Raw genomic sequence first — 27,135 nt, 5'->3', positions numbered from 1 at the left:
TTATTGATTATTCCTCCCAATAACAAATCTTCTGCAGTATACAAAAGCATATTTCTCAATAATTACTGCTTTAGTACAACCAAAAGGCGACACCCTGGTGGTTGAACTGGTTTTGATTGTGCAACACTGAATTTGAATAAATATTTTCACCATAATTAATTAAAAGCACATTTCATCAATACGTACTGTTGTGAATATCTTTCCAACTTTACCTAACTACCCGAAGACGGAAGGATGACGACTTTCCATCAGTTAAACAACCTAGAATAACGATATAAAATAAATTAAGACATTTGGTTTCACCATTTATAATGAACCTATCCCATGGGTGTGTGCGCTCCATTGTATTAGTTGTTCCCATGGTGCCGAACTGACCTAGTAGTTACTGTTGCTCTTAACGAGTATAAAGAAAGGTTTTGCAAGATAAATAGAGAAAATCTAAAGATGCAAATGTTTAAAATATGAATCATGTATAGTTGAATTTATGTGATGAATGAATTGTAAGAGATGTTGTGCTAGGTTACAATGGGCCTATGAGTCCTAATGTTTACACCAGAGTTACACCAACATGTTTGTCAAGTTATATAAGGAGTTTTGGTTTAGCATAATCTAATTCTGTATCAGAGCATTCAGAGACTGAACTACGGGTGAAATACTAAATTCACCAAAATCCTACGTCATTGGCGGTTTTGGGCCAAAACAGACTCAATCAAAGAGCAACGAGGAGGATCCTGAGGACAACACTGAATGATATTCAAGACGTATCAAATCAGGCCTTCCTGAATTTGAAATCATGTCTGAAAATATACAAAGGAATCCACCAGTCATCCTGTGTGACATGTGCACGGAGGAGGACAGGAAACCGGCACGGAAGACCTGCATGAAATGTGAGATCTCCATGTGCGTCCAGCACCTTCAGGCCCACCTGACCACTCCTGTGTTACTACAAACTCACCCTCTGACCGAGCCCACGGCTTTGTGTGGGACCACCAAATGCCCCCAACATGGCAAACTCCTGGAGTACTACTGTTTGGATGACATGACCTGTGTGTGCGTTTCCTGCGCCATTGAAGACCAGCACCAAGGACACAATATGAAGACTTTCTACACAGCCCACAAAGAGCTCAACGCTGAGCATCAGGCCTTACTGGGGAAAACCAAACGCAAAAGCCTCAGCTGTCTTTTTTTGGCATTGTAGTGATAATTTATGTGGCCTGCCAGTTTACTGCATTTGCATCCATCTAGTAGTGGTGAACGCATCATTGCTCTCACATAGTTATCTCAGTGTACGGTCAGAATGGCAACAAGGAATTTGTGTTGTACTTCCTTCGTGAATGATCCGATCAATATTAAAGCCAGGAAAATGGAATGTGGAATGTTTTTATTGACTGTTTAACAAGTGAATACAAGTTCACACAAGAGCAGCTTGAAGTGGAACAACTACAGACACTTTGTGAAGTGAGACCAATACTCTTATTTAAAAATGGCTATGAAACAACCACTGAATTTAAAGGAATGCAATGAATCATAAATTAATTTGAATGCACACAACTGCATGATGAATACTTCTGCGAGGAACTCTGCACTTCATGTCATGTGCTCTAGTGCTGCACTCTAGAATTCAGTATGTACTGTTCTATATATAAATTATCTCAAAACCTAATTCACCTACTTATTTTTTAAATAAATGTCACTTATGCATGACACTGCATTTATGAAAACGAAAAAAACAGATTGGACTCTCAAATTACAAAACAAAGTGCAACATTTAAAGTGGTGGAATGATTGAATTTCTGAAAACATTCATTTTTAATTTAAGACATTTGCTGTAATTGTGTCCGTCTGTGATAATGGCTTACAGTATGACCTCGGCATAAATGTTGTGGATACCGTTTACAGACAGCTGCAGATTTGCATACATGTTAAAAAGAACAACTTAGCAGTGGAACGATGAGGCAGCAGACATGTGAAGAGCTGAAGACAGACAGACTGGTTTAGTTTAGAAACACTGACCCTTGAAACTTTGTATATTGGAGAAAAAAAATGTAACAGAGTCTAAAGTGTCAAAAAAATACATCTGTTCATATGAGTGAAGTCAAACCTAATAAAATTGCATTGAACTGTAGGTTTAACAACTAATGAGCATAGCAAAAGGACTTTTAAGTATTAATATTCATGTCTGTTCACTCATGGTCGATGCAAACAGCATCCGAGAGTCAGACAGGCAGTGTTGCGGACTTATCTTTGCATCTGGAGGAGCGTCGAGCTGGACATTCAGCTGCCGAAGACAGTGTTGAGCTGTTGGGTGACCCTGATGAATGTGGTCCGGCGGCTCAGCTCCTTCAGTTTTCCTGCCCCAACATAGGTGCAGGTGGAGCGGACCCCGCCCAGGACGTCTCTTATCGTGACATCCACCGGGCCCTTGTAAGGCACTTCGACCGTCTTCCCCTCTGACGCTCTGGAGGCGAAAAATACTGAGTTTACTGCGTACACCCCACTCACCCACAAGAAATATTTTGGCCTCATATCTACCAAAATAACTGTGGCTCTGACCTGTAATCAGCCACGCCTCCTGCATGTTTCTGCATCGCCGTGTCAGAGCTCATTCCATAGAAAAGCTTGTATTTCTTGCCATTTTTCTCAATAACCTCTCCACCGCTTTCCGAGTGGCCAGCCAGCATGCCGCCCAGCATCACAAAGTCCGCACCAGCACCGAAAGCCTTCGAGACGTCCCCTGGGCAAGTACATCCCCCATCCTGGGTGAAAGAGAGACGGCAAAATAAAAAACACAATGTGACAGAGACGCTCGTTTATCATGGCTGCGTGTGCCGTCTCAGTTTTAGGAAAAGTTATTGCTTTCCGAGAGTTAGATGATCGAAGTAACCAAATTATCCCATTTCCCAAAACAATCACATAAGTTATACACAAGAACTGTGATGAAATCATGATTGAAACAAAGTCACTGGATTATCAGAGGAGCGAGTCACTCACAGAGATGATGTGGCCACCCAAGCCATGGGCGGCATCGGCACACTCGATCACAGCGCTGAGCTGGGGGTACCCAACCCCCGTCTTCTTGCGGGTGGTACACACAGATCCTGTAGAGGAAGACACAGGGACACAAGATGACTCTCTAGCCCTCTTTTCTGGCTTTCTAGACTGCAGTTCATGATTTAATGAAATAGAATTAGCAAGCATTGTCTTTTGAATTGTATTTGCCAAATGAATAGGGGTTACTAAAGAGAAAACAGCCACCCAGGAAGTTGCGAGAATCTTTCATCTTGTGGACAAAAGCATCACTGTTTCCAAGCACCAGAGTCACTTTAGAATCCTCTTATTTTACTGGATCAGAGGTCTGACATCTGCTCCGCTCGGTAGTGGTTCTCCCAGGTCCCTTTCCTAAAGCGGGCTCAGCGGGGACCGACAGAGCAGGGAGGTGGAGCTCAGCTCCTGGTTGGCGGAGGAGCCGCTGCTGACCGTGTAGCTCTCCACCTCTTACTAGAGCTTCAACTGCAGGCCTAATGCCAGAGGCTGGTCGCTGCTGGAGAACGACTGGAGTCTGAGCTGAGGTTCTGGTGAACCTGCAGTATTTCGTCTGCCTTTGCCAGTGGCATGCATGAACAATAACCATTTAGAAATAAACAATCTTCTCGCTGATTGGCTGGTCTCGTTTACTCGATCATACAGAGGCATCAGTATGAAAATGACACTGTTTCCTAACCAGTTAAAAGTTCGTCATAGTAACTTTAATATAAATAAGTTTCACCTGGTCCGATGCCCACTTTGATGATGTCAGCGCCAGCCAGGATCAGCTCCTCTACCATCTCTCCTGTCACCACATTTCCTGCCTGAGCCAAATAATACAAAAGGTTTTAATCTATGACAAAGAAATTGTATGAACATGCATTCCCTTTTCAGGCCCACACACTGCAGTTTAAAGACAAACAATTACTGACCATTATAGTGTGAGAGCGGAACTTGTCCCTGACGTCTTTGACAAAGTGAACAAAGTGTTCAGAGTAGCCGTTAGCCACGTCGACACAGATGTACTGCAGCTGTGGCACCGCCGCCAAGATGGCTGAAACCCTGTCAAAGTCCCCTTCCCCGGTCCCTGTGCTGACTGCTAGATTCTGAAAAGGAGAGAAGAAAAAGACCTGCGTTACAATAAATAACAGCATTGAGTTCCAGAAATAGAGGTACTATAATAATTGACACTTTTAGTACCTTCAGGCACTCAGGATTCTTTTTGGCAAACTCCACCCAGTCATCCACAGAGTAATGTTTGTGAACCGTGGTGAAGAGAGTGAACTAGTGCAAGAGATAAAAGGAAAGCAGAGAAAGTGAACACAACGTTTGTAAGAGAAAATGATAAATAACGTTAAAATAAATTCTAACAGATGTGCTCAATGAGTACACTCATCCCATGTAATGCATAGTTTACCTGGTGCAAAGCCAGGGCCATCTCAAAGGTCCCCACGGTGTCCATGTTTGCAGCGATGATGGGGATCCCTCTGTAGCTGCCCTTGGAGTTCCTGAAGGTGTAGCTCCGCATGAGGTCTACCTGAAAAAGGTGAAGACAATGTGACATTAGCGTACTTAATACTAGATTTGTCCAATGGAAACAACTTGGAAACAATTTCTTTGAGCAATGACTCACGAGGTGTTACTACAGTTAAGAGGGCAGCAGGAGCCTGTAGTTTATAGATGCAGGTTTGCTTGAATCCTCTAGCTAGCTACAGCTAGAAAATGTAAATAACAGTAAAATGTAAAATGTAAAAACAATATCTTCCCAATCGCTACATGATGTTTTTGTCAACCTTAATTATTTTGTGATGGGCAGTAAAATGTAAATAAATCAGTTCCGATTCCCTTCTCTCCTGCCACTTTCTCACTCTCACCTGCACCTACTCCCTTTGGTATTAAAACCCAAGTCTAACACACGCATAGCCAGATATTTCTCCACATTATGCCAGACTTTGCCACATTTATCCTCTGACTGTTTTCCCCGTTGCCAACCCTGCTTGTTTGCCTCGGCCCTGGTAAACGACTCAGGTCGTCCGTCTCCGACCACGAGAATGGCCTCAGCTTCCTCTGGTTTCTGTCTGCCTTCTCTCCTGACGACTTGGCGTTCAACCGAGTGGATTCCTCCTCAAGAAATGATCGGCGACGGTTCGCCTGTTGCGTCTTCGGCCCTGCCATCTGCATTTTCTCCAGGGCCTCCCGTTTACGCTGAGCCTCTGTCTACAGCTCCAGTGGAAACCAGTTATCGGTACCAGGACATTGCAAAGCCTCTGGTTGTTTCCACTGTCGAGGGATACAATGGAACTACATTTGCTTACGGACAGACTTTATCAGGAAAGAATTTCACCATGATGGGGCTCAGCCGTATTCGTGGAGTGATTTCTGAAGACATCTTTTTAATGGTTTATTAAAAATTGTCCAAAGAAGGAGTTCCTTCTGGAGGGTTTTGAGCTAGAGTTGCATCTGTGGACAGAGGCTCAGCAGAAACGGGAGGCCCTGGAGAAAATGCAGACAGCAGGGCAGAAGACGCAACAGGCAACCCGTCTCGGATCAGCTCTTGTGGAGAAATCTACTTGGTGGAACGCCATCAGGGGAGAAGGCAGACAGGAACCAGAGGCTTATGTCGTGGTCGGGGTCCAGAAGACTGAGACGTTTACAGGGGCAGAGTCAAGGCCAAACAGGCAGGGTCGGCAACGGGAAACCAGTCGGGAAAGTCTGGCATAATGCGGAGAACGATCTGGCCATGAGTGTGTGTGAAGCTAGAGGGAGTAAGCGCAGCAGAGTGGGCAGGTGAGAGTGATTGAGCTGATGATTTAATAACTACCAAATGGAAGGGCGCTCACCCAAATGACTTTTCACAGCTAATATAAACCTTTTGTGGAAATGATCCTCAGCTGTTTCACCTACCTCGCTCCTTGACTTGAGTGTGCTTCGCTTTGGACGGAGGAGCACATCCTTGAAGTCCAGCTTGATGTCATTCTCAATGCGAGGCATCTTGGAAACGAGCTGTACAGGAAGAGGAAAACACAAAATATGTGAACTGGAGCAATTGAATCTGTAAAAGAGTGAGATCAATGTTTAGTATAAATACTGTGTCTTTTTTTATATTTGAACGCAAACGCTCACATATGGGCATCAAATGCCATTAACTAGGTTACATCAACATGGTGTAAGGGTCTGAAATGAACCCATTAAAGATAAACATCCTTTACGCATTCAGAAATATGAAAACATTATCCCAAACTGTAATTGCTACTTGGTGGAGATGTAATATAGGTTAGCTTTGTTATTGTTATTGTTATTATTATTATTATTATTATTATTATTATTATTATACTAGTTTGTTAGCTACCGTAAGCGCTACTGACAGTTCTCTTCATATGTTCGCACTAAACCACAAGACAGCCCCGGTGTTAAAATTCAAGGTTATGCTGGAAGTGTCAAATGTTAAACCACTTAGCTAATGGACGTGAGCGTTATAAACTGTTACCTGAGCACAACTCGTGTATTAGTCGACGAGGGAGCTGTCATTTAGATTTACAAAGTAAAGTATTTACCTTCAGGAAAGTCAGTTGATTTTGCCTGTGCAGCTAGTTTTCTTATCCACAATGTGCGCGGGAAGCTTTATGGGGTCGGACACCAACTGACAGCCGCTTTGTAGTTTTTTAAGGGGCTTTACTAGTTGTTGGTGAGCAGAAAAAAACTACAAATGAGAGACTCGCTTTACGACACATCGCACTGACGTCGCAAGGGTTGTTTATTATTGCTATCACGAAATACATGTCGGCTTGCGCGTGTCGTAAGATATTTTAGGGGAAAATTCGGTGCTTCTTCGACGGAAACTGAAGTGAATGCGACGTCTGAAAACGGTCCGAAATCAAGTTGAAGCGGAACCGTTAACACACACACACACACACACACACACACACACACACACACACACACACACACGCAAGGAGGCGGAGGGTTTAACAGGAGACACAGGAAACGGACGTTACATTTTGGAATGGAATGAATATCAAGTTTCCTCACAGAAATATCGTATTATATTTATTATCGTACAATAAAGTGAATATATAATTGTACTGCCGATCCCGCTTCACTTCTTTTGATAACGACCAGGCAACAAAGATGCTGATTAAAGTGAAGGTGAGAAAACGTGTAACGTTAATGTTTAACAGTGAACTCAACGCGAGCTAAACATTTACTAGTTCTTAATTTTCTCAACAATAACCTGGAATTGTTTATTTTATTGTTTTATATCAGACACTCACAGGAAAAGAGATTGAGATTGACATAGAGCCCACAGACAAGGTATATACTTATCTTTTATTTCACCTAAAATGTTCTGTATGCTGATAATTACACGTTATTCAGCGTGTGTTAATGTTGTCCATGCATTTACATCCAGGTGGAGCGGATTAAAGAAAGGGTGGAGGAGAAAGAGGGGATCCCTCCGCAGCAGCAGAGGTTGATCTACAGTGGGAAACAAATGTAAGAATAAGATGCCCTAATATCCACAGCTTTGACATTCTGGATTTTTGTTATTGTCAACATGTCCCATGTAAATCACGAAACTAACAATACAGTGATCTACAAGTACTGTGTGTGTGTTTTTAAAGCCAGATAAATCTCTGTTTAAAACAAATAAAAACACATCATTGAGCCATCACTGGCTGACATCTTCCTTTGGAACGATGAACAGAAAATAGTCCCAAACAAATGCATTAATTACTCTTTTTAGTTTTAATAAGGTTTGTTTCAAACTACAGCATCAAGTCTTTATTTAAAATTAAACTACATATTCAGGACCTGTTATTAACGATTCATATCTTTGTTTGGATGGGTTTTCTGCTGTCCGACGTCTTCTGCCTTCCATCCCCTTTGTCTTCGTTCCCAGGAACGATGAGAAAACAGCAGCAGACTATAAAATCCAAGGAGGCTCTGTTCTCCATCTGGTACTGGCTCTGCGAGGAGGACAGGCGCTCCGCTCAAGAAGCCTCCACTCCAAGACTGCGTTGTAGCCGTTGCTTGGAATCATGCCCTGGCTTTATGCGGTGCCTATACAAAGAGGATACACCGAAGACACACAGCCTGTGGAGTCACCTGATGGCTATAGAGCCATTTGTAGGAAGAGTTCGATCAGGTTCTACTTGTGTTGGCTGCAAACGCTTCCCCCTCCCCCTGGCAGAAAAGGCAAAGTTACTTTCAGAATTAAACAACTCTTCGGCCAAAGATTTACAACCAAGAGCTAATTTGGCTGCCACAGAAAAAGATGTGGCTCTGCGTGTGAGCATCTATCGTTATTCTAATGATGATAGAACAGAGATCATTGTAGCTTAAAAACACTTCAGGGAACCCCCTCCTTGGATTACAGTCTTTGCATTCAGAATGTGACACAACTACTTTTTCTGCTTCATTCATGTTTTATTCAGTTTTCTGCAAGTTTCCCCAAGTCACTAGGTATTATCATCTGAGGCCACAGGGTGTGTCTGCATAGTCAAAGTGATCCATGTAGCTTCGCTAGATCTGCGAGAGATGGACAACAGTTGAAAAGTTTGACATTTAAGAAATACATTATCGCTTTTTGGTGTAAAGTTGAAAATGTCAAACTATTCCCACGAGGGAAAACTATCAGTGAAGGACATGTTTGTGTCAGGAAAAATCTCCTAGCACTGATTCTTAATCATGTAGCACAGAGTTGGCTTTACACCTGCTTCATAAATAGACTATAAATAGTCTATTCAGCAGGATAACGTTTTTATATAGTTTCATATGAATTTAATTTGTAAAGAGCAATATTTTGTGCCAATTGCACATTTTACTGTTGCAAAAAGACAAGGAAGGTGCCAATCATGGCCTTGTCTGACAATGGCCTTAGTTTACAAGGATATCGTTAGGTTTGTTTGTGTGTTCACAGAAACAACGTTAGTTTTGGGATTGCTGTGTCAGCACTATATGCCCCTCCACACACACCAGTGTGTACAGAATGATGTGAAATGGATCAATGCTGTGGATTAGTTTGTCTGTAGAATAAACTTATGTTGATGCTTAAAATGCCTCACTTTCATTCACCATTCTGTCCTTCATGAATTATTTTAACATTGTCAAAACAGCTGTACAAAGGAGAGGTGAACATTCTCATATTTTTATTCTTGTCACACACTCGCTAACAATATATACATTTGCATTTTCACACAAAAACAGACTGGAGTTTGAGAGACATTTCAGTCAAAATGGCTCTCAGGGTGGTAGGTAGACTGCATATGGTAATTTAAACGAGAATGTGTACACAAAATGATTTAAAAATAACATTCTGATCAGGCAGTGTATTACAATGTGATGATGTATTGCTAGAAGAAAAATTGCTTATCAGTGTACATGACTTACAACATAGAACATTTAATATGTATACCTTATTGAAGGCCTGTTTTGGTCTGAATTACAGCAAGAAGTTGCAGCTTGTTAGGGAACCTTGAGCACAATGAGCACTGTTAAACCGTCTTTAGAGTTTAAATCGGCACAGATTACATTGCGGTATCACATAAAGTCGCAGCATTTGATTTATGAGGTGGAAACATTCTCAGGCCTCATTTATGTACAGTAAAGGTCTTGCTGAGAAATTCACAGAGTTTATGTTGCATGTTTTTGAAAATTATATTTCTAAAAGTAATGAAAATCACATTCTTTGGAAAGGTTGCACCGTGGAATCAAAATAAAGATGGAGCTTTTTTTTCTTATATAAATGAGGCCTTGGATTACAAATTTAAAACTTAGTCGGTGTTTTTTTTTTTATTTACTAAGAGACATCTGTATATAATCTGTAAATACACAAAAAATATCCAGACACAAAACACAATAATTGTACTTGTAAAGACATCCATGACACCCTTTTCCCCTTTACAGTTCAACAGAAGAAACCTGCACATTGCTGGCCAAACTTTAGTGATACTTGATAGTTTGAATGATTCACTTGTCATCCTCTTGTCATCTTTTTACGGGGCTCCCGAGAAAAATAAATATCAAAGCACCAGTACAGACATTTAGCACTAACGGACTGGATTTCCTACAGGCAATCGGTAAGATCTGTTCAGTTTTAGTGGTCTGGAGGTTTTAGGCAGTGTACTGTGTGTAAACAGAGAGCAGTGGGGATGCCCCGAGACACTAATGGATTTTAAAAAGACTGAAGACACGTTTATGTGTGCAGGAGTGTTGTCACTATAATATACAACATAAGTATAGATGCATAACTACGACCAGATACACAGAATGGGTTCATTCATTGGGGCATGTTGTGTTTTTCCTGGTGTCTATTCGAGTGTTGCACTAAAATCTCTTCTAGTGAATTTAATTTTTTTTAAATTATGCAAAACTCTAATTTCTACAACCTAAATAAAGAACAACAAATTATGAAAACACTAGCTAGATGGTAAGCTATAAAAAAATACTTATTCCGTAAAACGTGTAAGACAATCAATGCCTCTTTAAAAAATTAAAAACGCAGGCATTCACATGTGTCGGTGTAGGGATTTGCACATTAACAATGCAGACGTGGTTGTGAACACTATCATGTCTTGCCTATTTATTCGTTATGGTTAACATGCTGGACTTGCAGTTTTAACGGGTTAATTATCAGTGTAGTGTTCATACAAGACTCCACTTTCTTGTTGTTTTTTGTTACTTCCATTCCATTTTTAAACTACCTCGAAGGATGAGGATTAACCGTTTCTCCACATCAGTCAAAACACCCAAATACTGGCTGTCTTCTAACTAAAGCAATTAACAAGAACTGTGCAACATTTACCAATAAAAAGTACAGATCATCACACTTCAGCTTTCAGGTGTACACCCCCGCAAGAGTAAAAAAAAATAGGTCCAGATGAATATGATGTTGAGTAGAAAAAAAAAGAATATCAACAGAACAAAAAATTACAACAAACAACAAAATATACCAAATGATACAAACAATTATCGTAATTACAAAATAAGAGAAACATTTCGTAGTTACAGTCACCTTCAACACAACTCAGTACTTAGTGTACTTCACAACATGAAATGACTTGATCGGACTTTCTGCTTCGACAATCAAAATACAGCTTTGGTGTGTTGAGTGGATGACAAAGCAACATCTTTTACAAAGTGGCAAACGAAGCAAAGAAAAGGTGCTTGCGTAGCCATCACAGTCGAGTAAGAGTCTTTTGATGAAAAAAAAAATACTACTACACCAGGAGTGTGCAGGGAGTGTGTGGAGGAAGAGAAGCAGGAGGAAGATGATGACGAAGAGTAGTCGATGTGTCTGTTTATGCTTGTGTTGAGAATGCGCCAACCCTTTCTTTATTGCACTCTTGAAAGACCCCAGACAGAAAAGTTCGAGGTCATATTACTCTAAATATCTCATGTTGCATTTGGCACAGAAATTATTGATTGATACAAAACCACATAAAAATATTTAAGACAAGATGTAAATACACTACAAACTGTGGTGTATGTTTGCACGTTTGTTTGTTTGTGTGCGCACACCACTTGTGCGTCTGCATATGTCTGTTTATTTTGGAAGACAGAGACTTTTAGCAGTCCGCTGACTTGTGGTTGTCTCCGTCCTCAGACAGAGGAGACCTGGCCTCCTTCATTTCCTCGCCTTCCTCTGCGCTCCCACCGCTGTTACCCATGGCCGGATAAACCACCATGCAGAACCTCTGGCCCACGTACGTCATCTTATCTGGAAGAAGAGAGTGACAAAGAGTTTTAAGACCAGTGCGGTAATGTCTTTTCAAATGAGACCATATTTACGTAACATATGAAGAAAAAGATTTTATTTGGATGTATTGCAGTTTTTCCCATGATAAATCATTTAGATTTAATCCTGTTTCATACAAATATTTACAAATTTGGGGAATCAAGTGCTGTGTCAAAAGAATACTTTGCTATTTTAGAGATAGAAAGGATCCATTCTGCTTAGCATAAAGAATTGAAGTAGCTAGCCCGGCTAGTTAAAAGTAGCACATTTCTGATTTGTTACTGATTAAACAAAGGTGTTAACAAGTGAGAGCATCTTGAACTTTGGAAAGAGCCAGGCTAGCCGCTTCCCTCCGCTTTCAGTCTTTATGCTAAGCTAAGTTAATCGCCTCCTACATGTGAAGAGTGTGAATCTTCTCATGGCGAGAAATCGAATAAGCATATTTCCCAAAATGTTGACCTATTCCATAGACTTGCCGAAGGATATATAATGAATATGTGGTTTTAATAATGAAAAAACTTTCAGCACTGGTAAAGTAAATGTAACATGACAGCTAACTTACCAACAAAGGCTTCAAAGCACTGTGGCTTGTTATCCCAGTAAACTCCCAGGAAGTAGACGGGGACGCCAGTCAGCATGATGGCCAGGCCGATGCCGCACACCACGGGCTCAGAGTACAGGGAGAAGATGAGAAGGAAGGCCCAGAAGAGGAGGTAAATGACCGGCCAGACTAGGCTGATCTGGAGGAGAGAACACAAAAAGATAGTATTACACACATGTCGAAAGGAACATTTGGTAGTTTTTCCACTTTTTGCATCTGCCATTTTGAATCTATTGTGATTTTTTCTGGCTGTTTTTAGACAGAAAAAGCTCAAATGGGACAAAAACGCCACATGAACACACCTTGATTGGTCTGTGCAGGTCGGGCTGTTTGATACGCAGGACAATCTGCCCGGCGACAGTGACTCCGTAGAAGAGGTAGTTGATGAAGCCCACATAGTTGATGAGGGTGTACATGTCACTGGTGCACAGCATGAGCAGGGTGGACAGGCACTGAGGAAGAAGAAGGACAGGACGTTTGACGGTTTGTCTGCAGCTTCAGTGTTTATCGGAGTGTCACGAGAGGCGATACTATAAAAGGATTGTGGCGGTGAGAGAGCTACTCACGGTGAAGAGCAGAGCGGGGATGGGAGTGCAGCGTTTCACATGAATCATGGCCAGCAGACTTGGCAGGTGTCCCTCTCTGGCTCCAGCAAAGAACAACCTGCAAAAGGAAAGAATCAATCAGTTCAGGGATATTAAACAATATTAAAGTCTACAGAACATACTACGTAACAGGATGAAAATGAAAGACGAGAAAGTGTGACGGAGAACTTTAAATTTAGAGCACGTATCTTGCTGGACACCCAGAGAACCACTTCACTAGAACATATATTCATTGCACTAATTAGAGGTGTGTTTGTTGGCAGTTGGTGCCCAAAAGAAGTGGTCATTGACTTACCGCGAAGAGGTGAAGAGGGATCCGTTGACTCCCCCAAAGGTGGAGAGAGCCACAGAGATGGGCATGATCCACGACATGACTCCCAGCAGCTTCTCCCCAAATGTCTGGGATGGAAGAGTGGGAGGAGGAAGGTTCCAGGGTGGATGAACGAGAGCGAAAGGAGGCAGATGGTTAGATGATTATTTCATCATGTGTTCACGACTATAATGCAGCGTCTTAGGTTCAAAGGGTATCAGCCCACACATCGGTCTCACTAGAGGGCGTCATTCTACTACCAAACGAGTGCGTGAAGTCACAGGACCAACCCGCATCATGCTCTGAGACACTCACCACGGCAACGGCGTTCGAGGCGAGCAGCTCCTGGGGACTCATGGCCGTGACGTAGGCGATGTTGGCAAAGACGTATACGAAGGTCACGAGAGGGATGGAGATGAAGATGGCGCGAGGAAGGTTCCTGGAGATGAGAGAAACAGCTATGTTTAGGAGCCAGAAGGAGGAGGAAAGTTAAAGAGATAAGAGGAGCAGCGGGGGGGGGGGGGGGTTAGAGACGGAAATTAAAGATTGTACCTTAGGGCATGTGCATTAACGGATACCCAGGTTATTAAAAAACGTGGGATTGTTAAAGACAGAAAATTTGGAGGAAATGAAGAAATAAACCATGAAATTCTACCAGAAATGTTTTTAGGTCAGTGGCCAGAATGATGCTGAGAATTAATCCCATGCTAAATTCAATAAATTTCAGAGGGCTTAACAAAAAATGCTGCGAATCACTGAAAAAGCTACAAGCTTTAAAAAAAGCCAGTTTCCGATGCGACAGCGGGGGACCGTTATGTACTGTGGGAAGTGACTCGAGATATGAGAAGCAGAGTAAAGAGTCTTACACATGGGGGTCCACCAGCTCCTCTGTGACGTAGTTGAGGAAGTTCCACCCTCCATAGGCGAAGGAGCCTTGTAGGAAGGCTAAGGCTATCAAACCCACGTCATACTCCTGGAAGGGCTCGAAGGCATTGGCTGGCTCCAACCAGTAGTACTCTCCTATATGTGGAGAAGATGACGCAAAAGATATGGGGACATATTTAGTTTGGCACAGAAGCATTTTGTATCAGAAGAATTCATGTTTTCAAATTGAGAAAATGTCTAAACCATCAACGATCTTCAGGGCTCTTCTGACATTCTCCTTTGTCATTACATTCTTCCTGAAATCCCCTCTTGAGCCATGTTTTCAGAAAGCATTAAAGTATTTCTACTCTCACATACCATCCCTCACATATGACCCAAAGTCTCCCATCAAATCAGCCACCGGACTCTTCAAAGGCTCGCACAGAAATCCCCATTCGGTTGTTTCAGGGGCCTACTCTCTGTGGCCCCTGTAATAACTGGTCCTCAGCTATGTTGTGACAGCAAACCCACACAGGCGTGCTGTTATTAGCGATGTGAGTTTTAACCAGAAGGGGCCCCAGAAACTCCCTGACTTCTGCAGCGTCCACGGGGAGTCTATACTGTCCCGAATGACTTAAGATGACCCCAGTGACCGCGAGTGTGTGTGCGTGACTTTCGTCCTTTCAAAACACACACACACACACACACTCACTCACCAGATGTACTGTGGACATATGCATTGAGGGAGCTTACCCTTGCAGATCTGCACGAGGCCCATGACGATGATGAGGGCGAGGGCCAGCAGCTTGCCGGCGGTGAAAATGTCCTGCACTCTGGTGGCCCACCTCACACTGGAGCAGTTCACCCATGTCAGCAGCACTAGATGCACAAATAAAACACAGTAGATCACAGAGTTAATGCTTATTAATTTGACCCCAGTTTTCCCATTGTGCTTCCTCTTATAGAGGCTTTAAGATTAGTAAAATCCCCTGATTCTGGCATTATCACATTTGGTATTAGCCTTTTACAACTCTATATTTAAGCTCTATGGTGTCTACTCTGTGACATGCATACAACCCAGGACCACTTTATCATATTTATCATATTTGCACGTCTCTTTAGTGGGTTTTAGCAATGTTTGACGGCACAATATGACTGTAACGAAAGGTTGGGAACTGATTATATTATGGAGTGAATTTGGTAGATAAAGGTTTAAGTGTTGACTGTTGAATTAAAGGAACTGCCACTGCATTGTTTGTAGAAGTAAAACTCAGATTATTTCCCAAAGAAGAAGAAGTCAATAGCTCTGCGGTTTTCTTTATGGAACAAGAGCAGATCTCAGGTCAGTGAGTGGAAACAGATTAAAAGCTACACACTCAAACACGTGTGACGTGTGTTAACATCATAATTCTGCGGCAACCTTTGACTCTCTTGCATTGAACTTCACCCGTTATCTCTTCCATGACACTGTGTGCCTTACATGCAGTGCAATAGTTTTCTTTCTTTCGATTTACTGCAGGTATAGTGCAACTTTAAAAAATATATATATATATATATAAATCATCCCATCCATGCATTACAAATGCCACTCATCTGGCAGATTTAAGGAAGCACAACATGTGAAAACATATTTGGAACTGGAGGATGACCCAACAAGGACAAAGATAATGGATTTGATCTGTACTGCTGGGTGCAACAGGCCACTGGGTGCAGGTCAATAAGGTGCCATTAAATAATAAAACTGTTTGACTGTCATTCAATTTGATTTGGGATTAAGTCCATCACTTTAAATAACTGCCTCTGCAGGGAACAAAGTCAGATGCACATGAGTCGACATGCACTGATAGATGCGTGTGTGTGTGTGTGTGTGTTTGTGTTTGTGTGTTTGTGTGTGTGTGTGTGTGTTGGGTTCAGATAAAGGGACAGGTGCAGACAGTGGGTTTGTTTGTTGCTGTTGCAGAGATGTTCATGTTTTTTTCAGTTGGTGAGTGGGAGTTTTAGGGGATGTGGAGAGGAGCCACAGAGCTGCTGCTGCTTCTCCCCACAAAAAAACAACAGGAAATGAGAAACAGAATTTAAATACAACTGTGATCGCCTGTATAAATAGAAATTAAACCTCTTAAGTTATTACTACACAAAGTTTTTTCTGGAACTAGAGGATATTTCGCCAACACACTGCATCACAGTAACAACATGCGTGATCCCTGCTACTCCTCTGTTTGCTGACTGATAGGCCGCGGACACATTCTCCGGACCACGGAGCCGAGGGGCCGCTCAGCTGTCCGTAAGCTGAGTATACAAAATGTGTGTATGGAAACTTGCTGAGTTAACCGTGAGCCTGCTGGAAAACATGACACAGTTATGACCCTGTCCTCTGCCACCTGCGGGAAGAGACGGACCCCCGGGAGAATCCCCCGGTGTTATTGAAATGGTACACCTTGAGAAACCTGTGCCATGCAGATTAAAGTGATCGAACTTGCCAGCAACATCTGGTTTGATCACCAAACTGGATTTGTTGGTAAATAAGTATGTGTGGTTATATTCTGCAGGCTGTCACACTGTGTTCAGCAAGGGGCCAAATTTAGGAAATCTCAGAAATGTCCAAAGCAGATAAACACATGCAGGCTTCGCCGATAAACAAGGATTACATCAGAGTTGATGGGAAATGGCCAACCTCTCTCCCACTTTTCCCTTCAACAACAAATAAGGATAAAACCTCCATAAGGGGGAAAAAAACTCAGCAACTCAGGAGTTATGAATGCTAGCAGCTCTTGTCAGAACAAAGCACCTTTTGCTTCAGGCGTTCATGGAAGAGGGACAAGAAAGACAGGTACGTTAATCTGTCTAATCTTAACACACAAGGCTCTGCCATGGTTGTACTTTCTTCTAAACTTGTTATAACCTCCACCAAAGAGGTTGTCTGATGCATGGCAAGTAGAATATCTCAAAAGCATACCAACAGATTTCAATAAATATGGTAGAAAGTTAAGTTATGAGCAAAGAAACTGTTTTCTTGGCGTAGACTGGACCAAATAGCTGCACCATTTGTCCATTAATGACATTATCCATTAAAGACATATCCATCAGTAGTAGAGTTTTCCAGTCCTGTACTTGGTAGGGTAACACTTAACCTCATCGCATAATGTACAGGAACTGCAGCCAAATCTGTTTTAATGCTTTCGAGATATCCCACTGAAGGACCGACACAGCTTCTTCAGCAGAGGTAATTTAGCAGTGGATCACTTGGTCCACTGAGTCCAAACGTGTGTGTTATTGTGCAAGGCTTTGTGAAGTGAGATTTCCATGTTGTCAAGCCAAACTGACTGAGCCCGTCTGCCAGTGAACAGCATGTCACGGGACGTCTCTTCAAACTCGAGGAGAAAAAAAACCTTTGCCGATCATTTTAAAGGAAGAAGAAATACTACTTTCTACCCTCACTTACTCCTGGAGAGACATGCACAAAAAACAGCCTCTGTTGTAACTGTGATGTTTGTGGAAGAAATGAACGCAAAAGAAAAGACACGTTTGTTTTCCTTCTCCGAAAAGCAGTTAGTGGTGACTCAAAACATATTTGCACCCACTAGTCTTCCATAAATGTAATCACAAGATGTTTAGTTGACAAGGTACATTAAGGGATATAAACAAAGAACAGTCTTGTTTTGGTGTTGTAATCCTCCACAAGGCTCACGCACACGCACACACACACACGCACACACACACACACACACACACACACACACACACACACACACCTCCAGTGTCTCTCTACCTGAAGGCTGCCTGCAGTATTTGGCCAGTGTGCGTGAACTTTGTTGAGGGACTCAAATCAACAACCGTCATGTCCGCCGCAACACATTCATCTATTTGTCTTCAAAGATTCTCTGCTCAGTGCTACACTCCTCTAGCTGCTTTGCTATTGCGTAGTGGATGACCTCTGACTGAGGGTTAAATAACAAAAGAGCTTCAGAGGGGAAAAAAGGGTGAAACTGGGACAGAAACTGGATGAATCAAGCCTTAATTCAGCCAATCTGTGACTGTTTTAAATAACTTGCATATTAAAGACAGCTCTAATGATGTAACTAAAACCAACAAAGTGAATGTTGACGCAGTGGAAAATGTGATTTAAAGTACATTTCACTACGCAGTATGTGAGCTACGTTTAAATTTGGTTCAGCAACTGATGTCTCAACCCTGAATGTATAAATGACATTCTTTGATTTACTGGCAGTTTTTCCACATTTGGGCCTTCTTTAGGCTATCTGCACTCTTTCGTCTCCACAAAATCTAAACTGAATCTGTGTGGAGTCAGAGCTGTCAGCTGGTTCACCAGGACTCTATATTCATGAAGGAGAAAGAGTTTAATATGTAAAATGTTGCTGTCTTTTCTTTACCTCTAATTACGTTCATGAGGCGCCAATTTGACCAGTTTGTCTTGAGGTAAATACTGTTGAGGAGGACACAGCACCTAACTTTCTGTTAAACACCATGCTAAATTCCTGTGTTAAATATTCCAATAATGACCATGACACACGGCTGACACACACAGCTCACCACCAATACTAGTTACACAGGTATTGTTCGTGCAACAACAGTCGCGAGTCTTTGTCTGTTAACAACAGTTTTACTCACAGAGGCAGACAGCGGCCAGCAGACGCAGGCCATTCTCCGGGGGGAAGCAGGTGGGGAACAGAGGCTGTAGGACGTAGTTTGAAAACGTCAGCGCGATCACGGCCTGGTTGGTCGGGTAGATCACCAGCACGGCGATCCACAGACGCAGGAACCTGAGCAGAAAGGAGTCACACACGGTTACAAACACAGAGGCATGGGAGAAGCAGTGGGGTGTCGGGAGCACAAGCAGGTGGGGGGTAAGGAGGAGGAAACACATCACAAAAGGCACATGGCACATATACATCCTTCCATTTACTGAGTCCCATTCAAAGCAGGTTATTTCTGGTGGAAAACTCTATATGTCATATGCTTGGCCTCTCATAGCATCAACCAAATCCACCGTCGTCTGTCTTTGAAAGAACTCCCTCATCTCAAACCATTGGTGGATTGACACAATCAACTTTTGATTATTTGAGTCATTAATTGAGCAAAATATGAGGATTTGTTGCTTTTTCCTGTCATTCTAAATTGAATATCTTTGTAGCTTTGTCAGCTTTGTCGGCTTTAGGAACCATGGTGGGCATATTTTTGCTAATTTGTGAGATTTTACAGGCAAAACAATCAATGGAAAATAACAGCCGACAAATGAAGACAGTACAATAATTAATAATCCCTTGCAGCTCTCATGGCAAAGTAAATGTTCATGCAAATTCCAGTTTGGCGGCTAACTGAGATGACTAATGCAGCCTATTAAATGTTGATTAGCCTGTTTAAACTAGTTGGTACTGATTTACACCCTGGTCATCAAATATGGCAGAGCATTTTATAATTCAGTGTGTGTTCACTGTGTCAGAAACTGAAAGCATGAGTCCCATGACACCGTGTCAATAGTGACACAGATTAGTCACTGGAGCTTCATAGGGGGAGCGTGGAGGGGGTGAGACGAGATGAATGTAGCTGGAGAAACCAGACGAATGGTTTTTCCAAGAAATTCCCTGAAAGCTTATAGAGGGATCATTACACCTGGCTGCGTTAACGGGATTGTGTCTGACTGGAATGTGTGTGTGAGTTTAATGTAAAAATGTGCGTTCAAATGCTGATGGAAACCTCTGTGTATAACATTTAGTCAAGTAATCTCTTGTGCTTGGACTTTCATTTTTGCTTGTTTTAATTCATATTTCATACAATTTTATACAGCTATATGTACTTTGTAGATTGTGCATCATATTCTTAAAATGCATGATATTACATAATGCACTGCTGTAGATTAAACAAAGTTAAAACTCTACAAATGTTCTTGAATAGTAACAATAGCAGGTTAATGTATCAATAAATAATAACACTTGATACTGCATCACATATGGCTGATTATACTATTCTAATAAGATATTGTGGCATAAGTCAATTTTATTTATCTCACAGTCCAACTCATTTGACACAATGACTCCCTCCTATGGCGTCTTTAGTAGTCTATATTCTACACGTTATGGGTGTATCACAACCCTCATTAATCCGACATGACAAAGGGCCTTTGTACTTGAAACGTTGTCCATTCAAGTCGCGTCTGAACGTACGACATTATGAGCTCTTCCGCTTCTTCTACGAGCTCGCCTTCGACCAGCTGCGACAGGCTGATGTAAGTATTTCCGTTACAGCGGTTCTTGACTTATACAGTACAAACGCAGATAGGGATAAAAGGAACAGGACAACATAAATAAACCTTGCTTGAACACTGTTTATTTATCCTATACAGCGGGCACAGGGAAACGGTGTGGCCCCAACACTTCAAACCCAACTCCGAAGTCCCTAGAGGTAAAAGTGCATTGATGTGTATTGATAGCTATTGTACAAAGGGATAAAAACAATCATTGGCTGCTTTGTCTGGTTGAATTCCTCTCCCAAAATACCCTGATAATATGTATCCTTGTGATAGTTGAAAAAACAATGGTCTAATCTGTGTTTACAGTCTGGGCAAAGGCACAGTGTGTGTGTGAAATCTACGCTAACAAACGATAATGTTTTCCTTGGAACTGAAACTAGCGTGGTTCCCAAGCGTTACCTTAAAGCTAATTATGTGTTATTATTTGTAAAATCCACTGTTTAAACATCGGAATCAGTATTTGCTTCAGGTTTAATAATGTTTATTCATTATATTGACTACAAGCGATAGACCTCCTGCTTTGGATCAAGATGTCTGACCGACATGAGCAGGCTCATCCACCGGGATAAAGAGAAAGATTTCGTTATGTTGGTACGCTCACCTAAATCCATGTCAAATTAACTTTAACTGTTTGGGAGGTCCCTTAACGGGGTCACATACTGTCGACCTGGGGGTTTATATATATATTATTAATAAATCCACCATTTGCCTTAAAAATACTTGGGATTATTGTGAAAAATTGCCTTTCACGTCTGTCTTTGGTTAATACAATAATATTTAAGAAGTTTAAGAAGAATTCCTTCCACTGCAAAAAAAAAATGCAGTGAAAGATCAAAATGAGTAAATATCAATAGTTCACCACTCTTATATATCAGTCTGCTTGGAGATACCCTGCTTATTGACTCAAATGTCACATGAAAAAACACCTGAACGCCCCTCCAATTGTTTCCAACTACTAGTAGAAGACTGAACGTCTCACCCGGCCAGCCCCCCGAAGATGTCCTTGACATAGGAGTAGTCTCCCCCCGACTTGGGGATGGTGACGCCCAGCTCGGCGTAGCACAGCGCCCCGATGGCTGTGATGACGCCCGTGACGATCCAGACGATTAGGGCCATGCCCACGGAGCTGGCGTTCTCCATCACTCCCTTGGGGCTGACGAAGATACCTGAGCCGATAATGTTACCTGGTGGAGGGAGGGGAGACAGAGGTGTCAGGTTCCAGTGCAGATTGAAAAACAGGTTGTTGTCAGCACTGAGAAGCTGTGGGGTTTACGTTAGTGAATAAGCAGAGATGGAAGCAAAATGTGTTTTTACGGTGGTTGTTTTTAGTGTATTTAAAAAAGGGCATTCCACTATTTTGACACATTCAATCATCAATACATCACTTCTGTAGTTCTGGATAAGCTTTGTCAAGTCAGAGGAAATAACCCTTGTGGTGTCACCTGTTATCTCAGACTGGGCTTGAAAGCATTGATCACATTGATTGATTAGTGTTTTGGAGCTTGCCCCATTTTGGGAAATAAAAATCAGGAGGTCTCCACATCTGCTGGAGCATTATTTAGTTGATGTGTCTCTTGCAAGACTGTGAGCTTTAGAGTCAGATGAGAAGATCGTTACGACTCTCGCGTCCATTCATTACATATGTGGCAAGAACAGGGAGAAGATTAGCCTAGCTTAGCATAAAGACTGGAAAATGCTGAAACCAGTTATAGGCTAGCTCCCACCTACAGTAGAAAATCTACAGCATCTACCACCACTCCCTCTAAAGCTCATTGACAAACTAGTTTATTCTTTGTTTGTTTAATTCAACACCAAACTGAGACAACAAGACTCCATGAGGTCACCGTTTAAACCTCAAACTGTCATTTGTATGTTCCTGTTTGAATAAACTGATGAGATACAACATGTTAATGAGAGACTGCTAGTCTGCCGAGATGAAGCAGCGGAGCCATCAGGCAAAATAAGAGCCTGTAATCTGCTGACATTGCAGTTAGGAGGAGCTGGAACGAGACAGAGTGGGGTGAAAGAGTGCAAAGAGGGAGGAGGGATGAGAGGTCGATGCAGAGGGGGGAAAATAATGCCCTGGCAGATTCAATGATCATCAGATTGCCAGGTATTTTACACAGGAGCTGAAAGACATGGGTTCTGGTCCAACATGAAAGAAGACGAGATTATTCCCAATCAGATTCAGCTGACTGGGTCGACTGAGCTTGAAACCAGCGACCAATAAAAAGGGTCAAAGGTTGAAGGTCCGGAATCATGGCTGGATGATAGGCTGAGATTGCAATGTTACAGTACAAAAGTCAAGGTATGAATGATACCGTCACGTTCTGTGTATTGTGTAAAAGTTATCGGTATTTATAGTGTTCCTGTTTCTCAAATGGATGATTTGTGGCTTTTCTTAGTGGTATGTCCTTGCAAATGAATATGTTTGGTTTTGCTATTAGACATTCAAATTTGGATTCTATTGCATCTCTCGAATCGAAAAGGAAAAACTTTTTTTTTGTTAAACTTCTCACAACTCATGTCAGAAGTACTAGTAGAAAGAGTGGGAAAACTAAACTACTATACCAGTAGATTAGGTTATAATAATTAAAAAAACATAATTAGTTGCAGACAATTACAGGGAAATGTTAATATGGCAACATCCAAAATGGTCACTCTTTATCGGCTTTTATCAGTAGCATCTAAAACATTATATGAACATCTGCCAAACCGCTCAACTGCATGAACATTTGTTCAACTTCAACAGATTCCAGATGCATCCGTGTGAGTGATTAACGACAGCCGCTCATTTATGTAACTCCAGTTGCAGGTAAAAGGTAAAAAAAAAGACGACAAACAAACCATCACACCCCTGATTATGTTGACATCTTTATGGCCACAGTGGTCTTCAGTGCATGACCTGTGACCTCTAGAGGGAGGGGTGGGGGGCTAAGTATGCCTTCACTCAGCACTTTCCTTGCTTAAGGTTTGTAGAGGCAGATGATAAAAGCAACACGAGGGGGTTCTGGTTTGAACAAGTTCATATTAAGGCTGTTATGTCAGGATGAGCAAATGTGCACGCTTGCATGTTGTGTGTTCATGTCATGTGCACTGTCGCACCCGAGAGTGTGAGACGCGCTGACTGTGTGGAATCTCTCTAGGTTTCCTGTTCTTGTGGTTGTCGCTTTTTTACATCCTTTTGTCTTCATAAAAAAGGCCAAACGGGAACGTGACATTTAAAAAAGAAAGAAAAGAAAAACCGCCAGCTGTCTCTTGATCTTGATCGAAGAGCAACTACACGTTTGTATCAACTTTAAAAAGTATGAACTTGTGAGGCAGCATGCATCAAATCTGTATAAATATCTCTTTGTCATATTTCTGGATCTTTTTACAAATCTCTGCAGGTCTCAGCCTCTTTTAGCACAGGATATTTTTTTTGTTATTGCAGAGGAAGAGGCTCGGTCCTTCAAATGCTCTCTGACCACACATTTCTGTTTGAAGCCTTCCATTCCATTTGTTTTGTCTGCAATTCATTACGCAGGCTACTATTTAAACAAACAAACAAGCCTTTTCATTATCAATCAATTTGATAATCCATTTCTCAATCGTCATTACTATAATCATTTTGTCTAAAATGCTTTTATCTGAAGTGGAGTCCAAACATGCAAACGCAGAGAAACAGAACCAATAAGAGAAAATGATTGTAATATTTGTTTGCCTCCATGACACATGATCAAACCCAGCAGCAGCAGACTGCTGTGTGTGTTTGTGCAGCATTATGATATAACCCTAATCAGCCTTCATAAAGCCCTCTAAGATTTGTTCATGCATTTCCACCCGCCGTTAAATCCCTGTTCAAACAGCCACCAAGCTGAGGCAACCTGCCGCCTGGCCCTCGGCCAGATGCTCACAGACCCTTCAGGCTCGTGTGCTTGTGTGAATGCATGTGTGTGAGTTATTATTACACCAAATCAATCTACAACACAGAGGCAATTCACGAGAAAGCGCAGGCTTAGTTACTTCTGCCGACACAGGATTTTAAAAGACTGTGATAGCATAGAACTGAGCTCAAATGTTTTAATCAAAGTGATGTGAATTTGTGCAGCAATTCAATTACAAAACCCACCAGAGTCCAGATCAGACATGGCTAAGCCAGGCAAGCTAATAAAAACAGCATTATCAGGACAGGGCCTTCTTCTAAGCGACCAAAAGTTCACTTCTAATCCCAATTCCTGGTTTTACACGTTTCTAGATTCACGTGTGTGCGAGTGATAAATGTCTGTACTGTACAATAGGCCATAAAACCCTTTGATGTCCTCGTGCGCTCGGCCCTTTTCATGGAAGCCCAGCAGGGGAATGTTCACCACGAGAAGATCAGACGAGTCACCTGACCGCGTGCGCGAGCTGAACATGAGCATGAATGAGTGACTTGGTCAAGGACAAAAGGAGCTGCCAAGAACAGTCTGGTGACTGGACCGAGGCATATGGACTCTGCACGGCCGTAAAGTAATCCTCTCAGATGGCATAAGTGGCTTACCGCTGCCAGCCTGTTTCTTAACAGGCGGCTGATGAATGGAGAGCGGTCATAAAATGTTCTGCCAATTGTATGTATTATCTACATGATGCTGTATAGATATGCTCGAGTGTGGGGTAACAGGGAAAATATATTGCCCGTAGTTTGTGATTCTAACGGTTAAAACATATTTATTGCAATCATCTCAGAGCATGATCATTGCCTTGGGAAGGTTATTCTATCAAGACAAATGTGTGTAAATTACTATAAAGTTGTGAGACATTCGCTGTAAAACCTCAAGCTGTAAATTAAAGCGAGAAAGAACAAAACCTTCTCAACAGCACTTTCAATTGCTCTCACTCTCTCTTTTCTCTCTCTCTCATCCTCCTGTTTCCAGCTTCTGTCTGTCTCTCTCCTGGAAATTCACACACATACACACACACACACACACACACACACACACACACACACACACACACACACACACACAAACTCTCTCTTCTGTCCTCCCGTTATCATGGAAACGCAAGAGCGAATGAGTCACACCCCTCCCTATACTCCCTATATATCCTGCCAAGGTCAGACCACACAGACTCACCTGGACAACCTGTGCCATATTTCGTCCCTTGTATCGATCTACCTGTCGTCTGACAGCTTTATCTCTGCTTGTTTGTTCTACTGAGTGAAGAACAGTATACATTTACCCCCATTATTATAAAGATACGGTAATGAATGTTAGGTTTGATTATTGCTTTAAGTTAATAAAGACTGAATAATAGATAAGAGGACTGTTAAGAGGACCTGATCAATCTATATCATTTTAATTTGAGTAGTATTGTATAGCATTGTGGAAAGTAATCAGCAGAGTGCATTTTTAAAGTTTGAAATTTGATTTATATATTTAGTTTTTTTATGTAAAATACAAGCGAGCCCGTTGTGAGCCAAATTGTTCTGAATGGGTCGATTCCTCTGAGCATCAGAGATGAATGAGGGTGACGACATCATCACCACTGGCCACGCGCCATAGACATGAGGACTTCTAAAGAAATTATTCAAGGCTGCAGCTACATTTGAACCAACAACCGTATGTGTAAATAGGCGTGGTGCACAGCTGCAGGTAACCGTCTCCTTATCTTGAAACATATTCATCATGAACGATACGATCCTCATTGAATGGTGGAACCTGATCCCAGAGCAGCTGTTATACCTTTATAAAGGCCTTCACACTAAAACGCACTGCCTGTCTCTGTAATTTCCTCACTCTTAAACATTTCTTATAGGCTACTTCCTCAGACGCACAAACCATCTGAAGGCTATTAAAAGACACTATGGGTGCACTCAAGAGAAACTGGTGGCACCACATGGCAGATGAGGAGGAATGAGACTTACCAACAATGATACCGCAGGCGCTCACGAGCCCGATTTCCTTCTTGAGCGCCACTCCGCCTCCCGAGTCCTTCTCCCCGGCAGCATCCTTGGCGGAGCCCGACGTGCTGCTCCGTTGTCTGGCACCGTCCGTCATGTTGGTGGTTGGACTTTTTTGTTTGTTTTGTGTGTGTTGAATCTTCGTTTACACCACACGGCGCCTTAAGCTGCCCGTGCGCTCGTCTCGCCCGGAGTCTCCCGTGTGCTCACGAACACCGACACGTGCCGCACTTATCTGATGAGGGAAAGTTATTGCGCTGTCAGCAACCTGTGACAATGAGGGGTTTTAACCATCAACGAATAAAGCAAAAAATATGCAAAAAATATGCAAAAATAATAAGTGCAGGCCGTTGGGAAATGTTGTGCCAAAATATCAGTGTCCTTCGGCCACAGAGCAATTCATAGACTGCATCTGCAACTGTAACGTTTCTTCGCGGTATTGGACCACAGCTGACGAACCAGGACCAACCTTGTGCTGGTGCCTGTCAGGTGGCGCTACCGGTCCGGGTCTAAACGCACATCAAGTCCAGTTAGCGAGCAAAACAAGCATACTCCAATGCCATTCTTCTAAAGTCACACAAGGAAAAAACTCATTGGTTTCTGATGTAAGCAACAGGGGAGGAAACTACAAAAAAGCTCTCACTGCTTCCTTGTTCCAGGTGTGAGCTGAAGAGACAAACGCATCCTCTCTGCGCACAACCAGAAGCCGCTCCAGAAGAAAGCCGTTCGGGTTCGGCCTCATAAACATCCAACCTGAGTTTAGTTTGAACAGAAGAGGTTGTATTTGACTTAATATACATGCTCTC

General features: G+C 42.2%; 3 protein-coding genes across 3 annotated transcripts; 1 reads left to right on the top strand and 2 right to left on the bottom strand.

The window, feature by feature from the left end:
* Positions 1–1,370: 1,370 nt before the first annotated feature.
* Positions 1,371–6,610, bottom strand: gmpr2 (guanosine monophosphate reductase 2). The gene is made up of 9 exons (XM_079215087.1): positions 6,579–6,610; positions 5,929–6,027; positions 4,442–4,561; positions 4,225–4,308; positions 3,957–4,130; positions 3,767–3,848; positions 2,992–3,098; positions 2,554–2,756; positions 1,371–2,458 (listed from the first exon to the last, which is right to left on the bottom strand). The coding sequence occupies exons 2-9, from the start codon at positions 6,013–6,015 to the stop codon at positions 2,275–2,277; spliced, it is 1,041 nt and encodes a 346-aa protein (XP_079071213.1). The 5' UTR covers positions 6,016–6,027; positions 6,579–6,610; the 3' UTR covers positions 1,371–2,274.
* Positions 6,611–7,037: 427 nt separating this feature from the next.
* Positions 7,038–9,042, top strand: nedd8 (NEDD8 ubiquitin like modifier). Its single transcript, XM_079215093.1, has 4 exons — positions 7,038–7,170; positions 7,288–7,335; positions 7,433–7,515; positions 7,922–9,042. Exons 1-4 carry the CDS (start codon positions 7,153–7,155, stop codon positions 8,043–8,045), a joined length of 273 nt encoding a protein of 90 aa, XP_079071219.1. The 5' UTR covers positions 7,038–7,152; the 3' UTR covers positions 8,046–9,042.
* A 111-nt stretch (positions 9,043–9,153) lies between these two features.
* On the bottom strand, positions 9,154–27,044 carry slc7a8a (solute carrier family 7 member 8a). Its single transcript, XM_079215086.1, has 11 exons — positions 26,294–27,044; positions 21,386–21,590; positions 18,768–18,919; positions 14,892–15,017; positions 14,141–14,294; positions 13,590–13,713; positions 13,260–13,363; positions 12,926–13,022; positions 12,662–12,811; positions 12,321–12,498; positions 9,154–11,740 (listed from the first exon to the last, which is right to left on the bottom strand). Exons 1-11 carry the CDS (start codon positions 26,424–26,426, stop codon positions 11,589–11,591), a joined length of 1,575 nt encoding a protein of 524 aa, XP_079071212.1. The 5' UTR covers positions 26,427–27,044; the 3' UTR covers positions 9,154–11,588.
* Between the last annotated feature and the right edge of the window lie 91 nt (positions 27,045–27,135).

Source organism: Taurulus bubalis (genome assembly GCF_910589615.1).
Source record: "Taurulus bubalis genome assembly, chromosome: 3".
NCBI classification, from domain to species: domain Eukaryota; kingdom Metazoa; phylum Chordata; class Actinopteri; order Perciformes; family Cottidae; genus Taurulus; species Taurulus bubalis.
The sequence above is the reverse complement of the archived record's forward strand: the minus strand, read 5'-3'. Positions and strand labels throughout refer to the sequence as shown.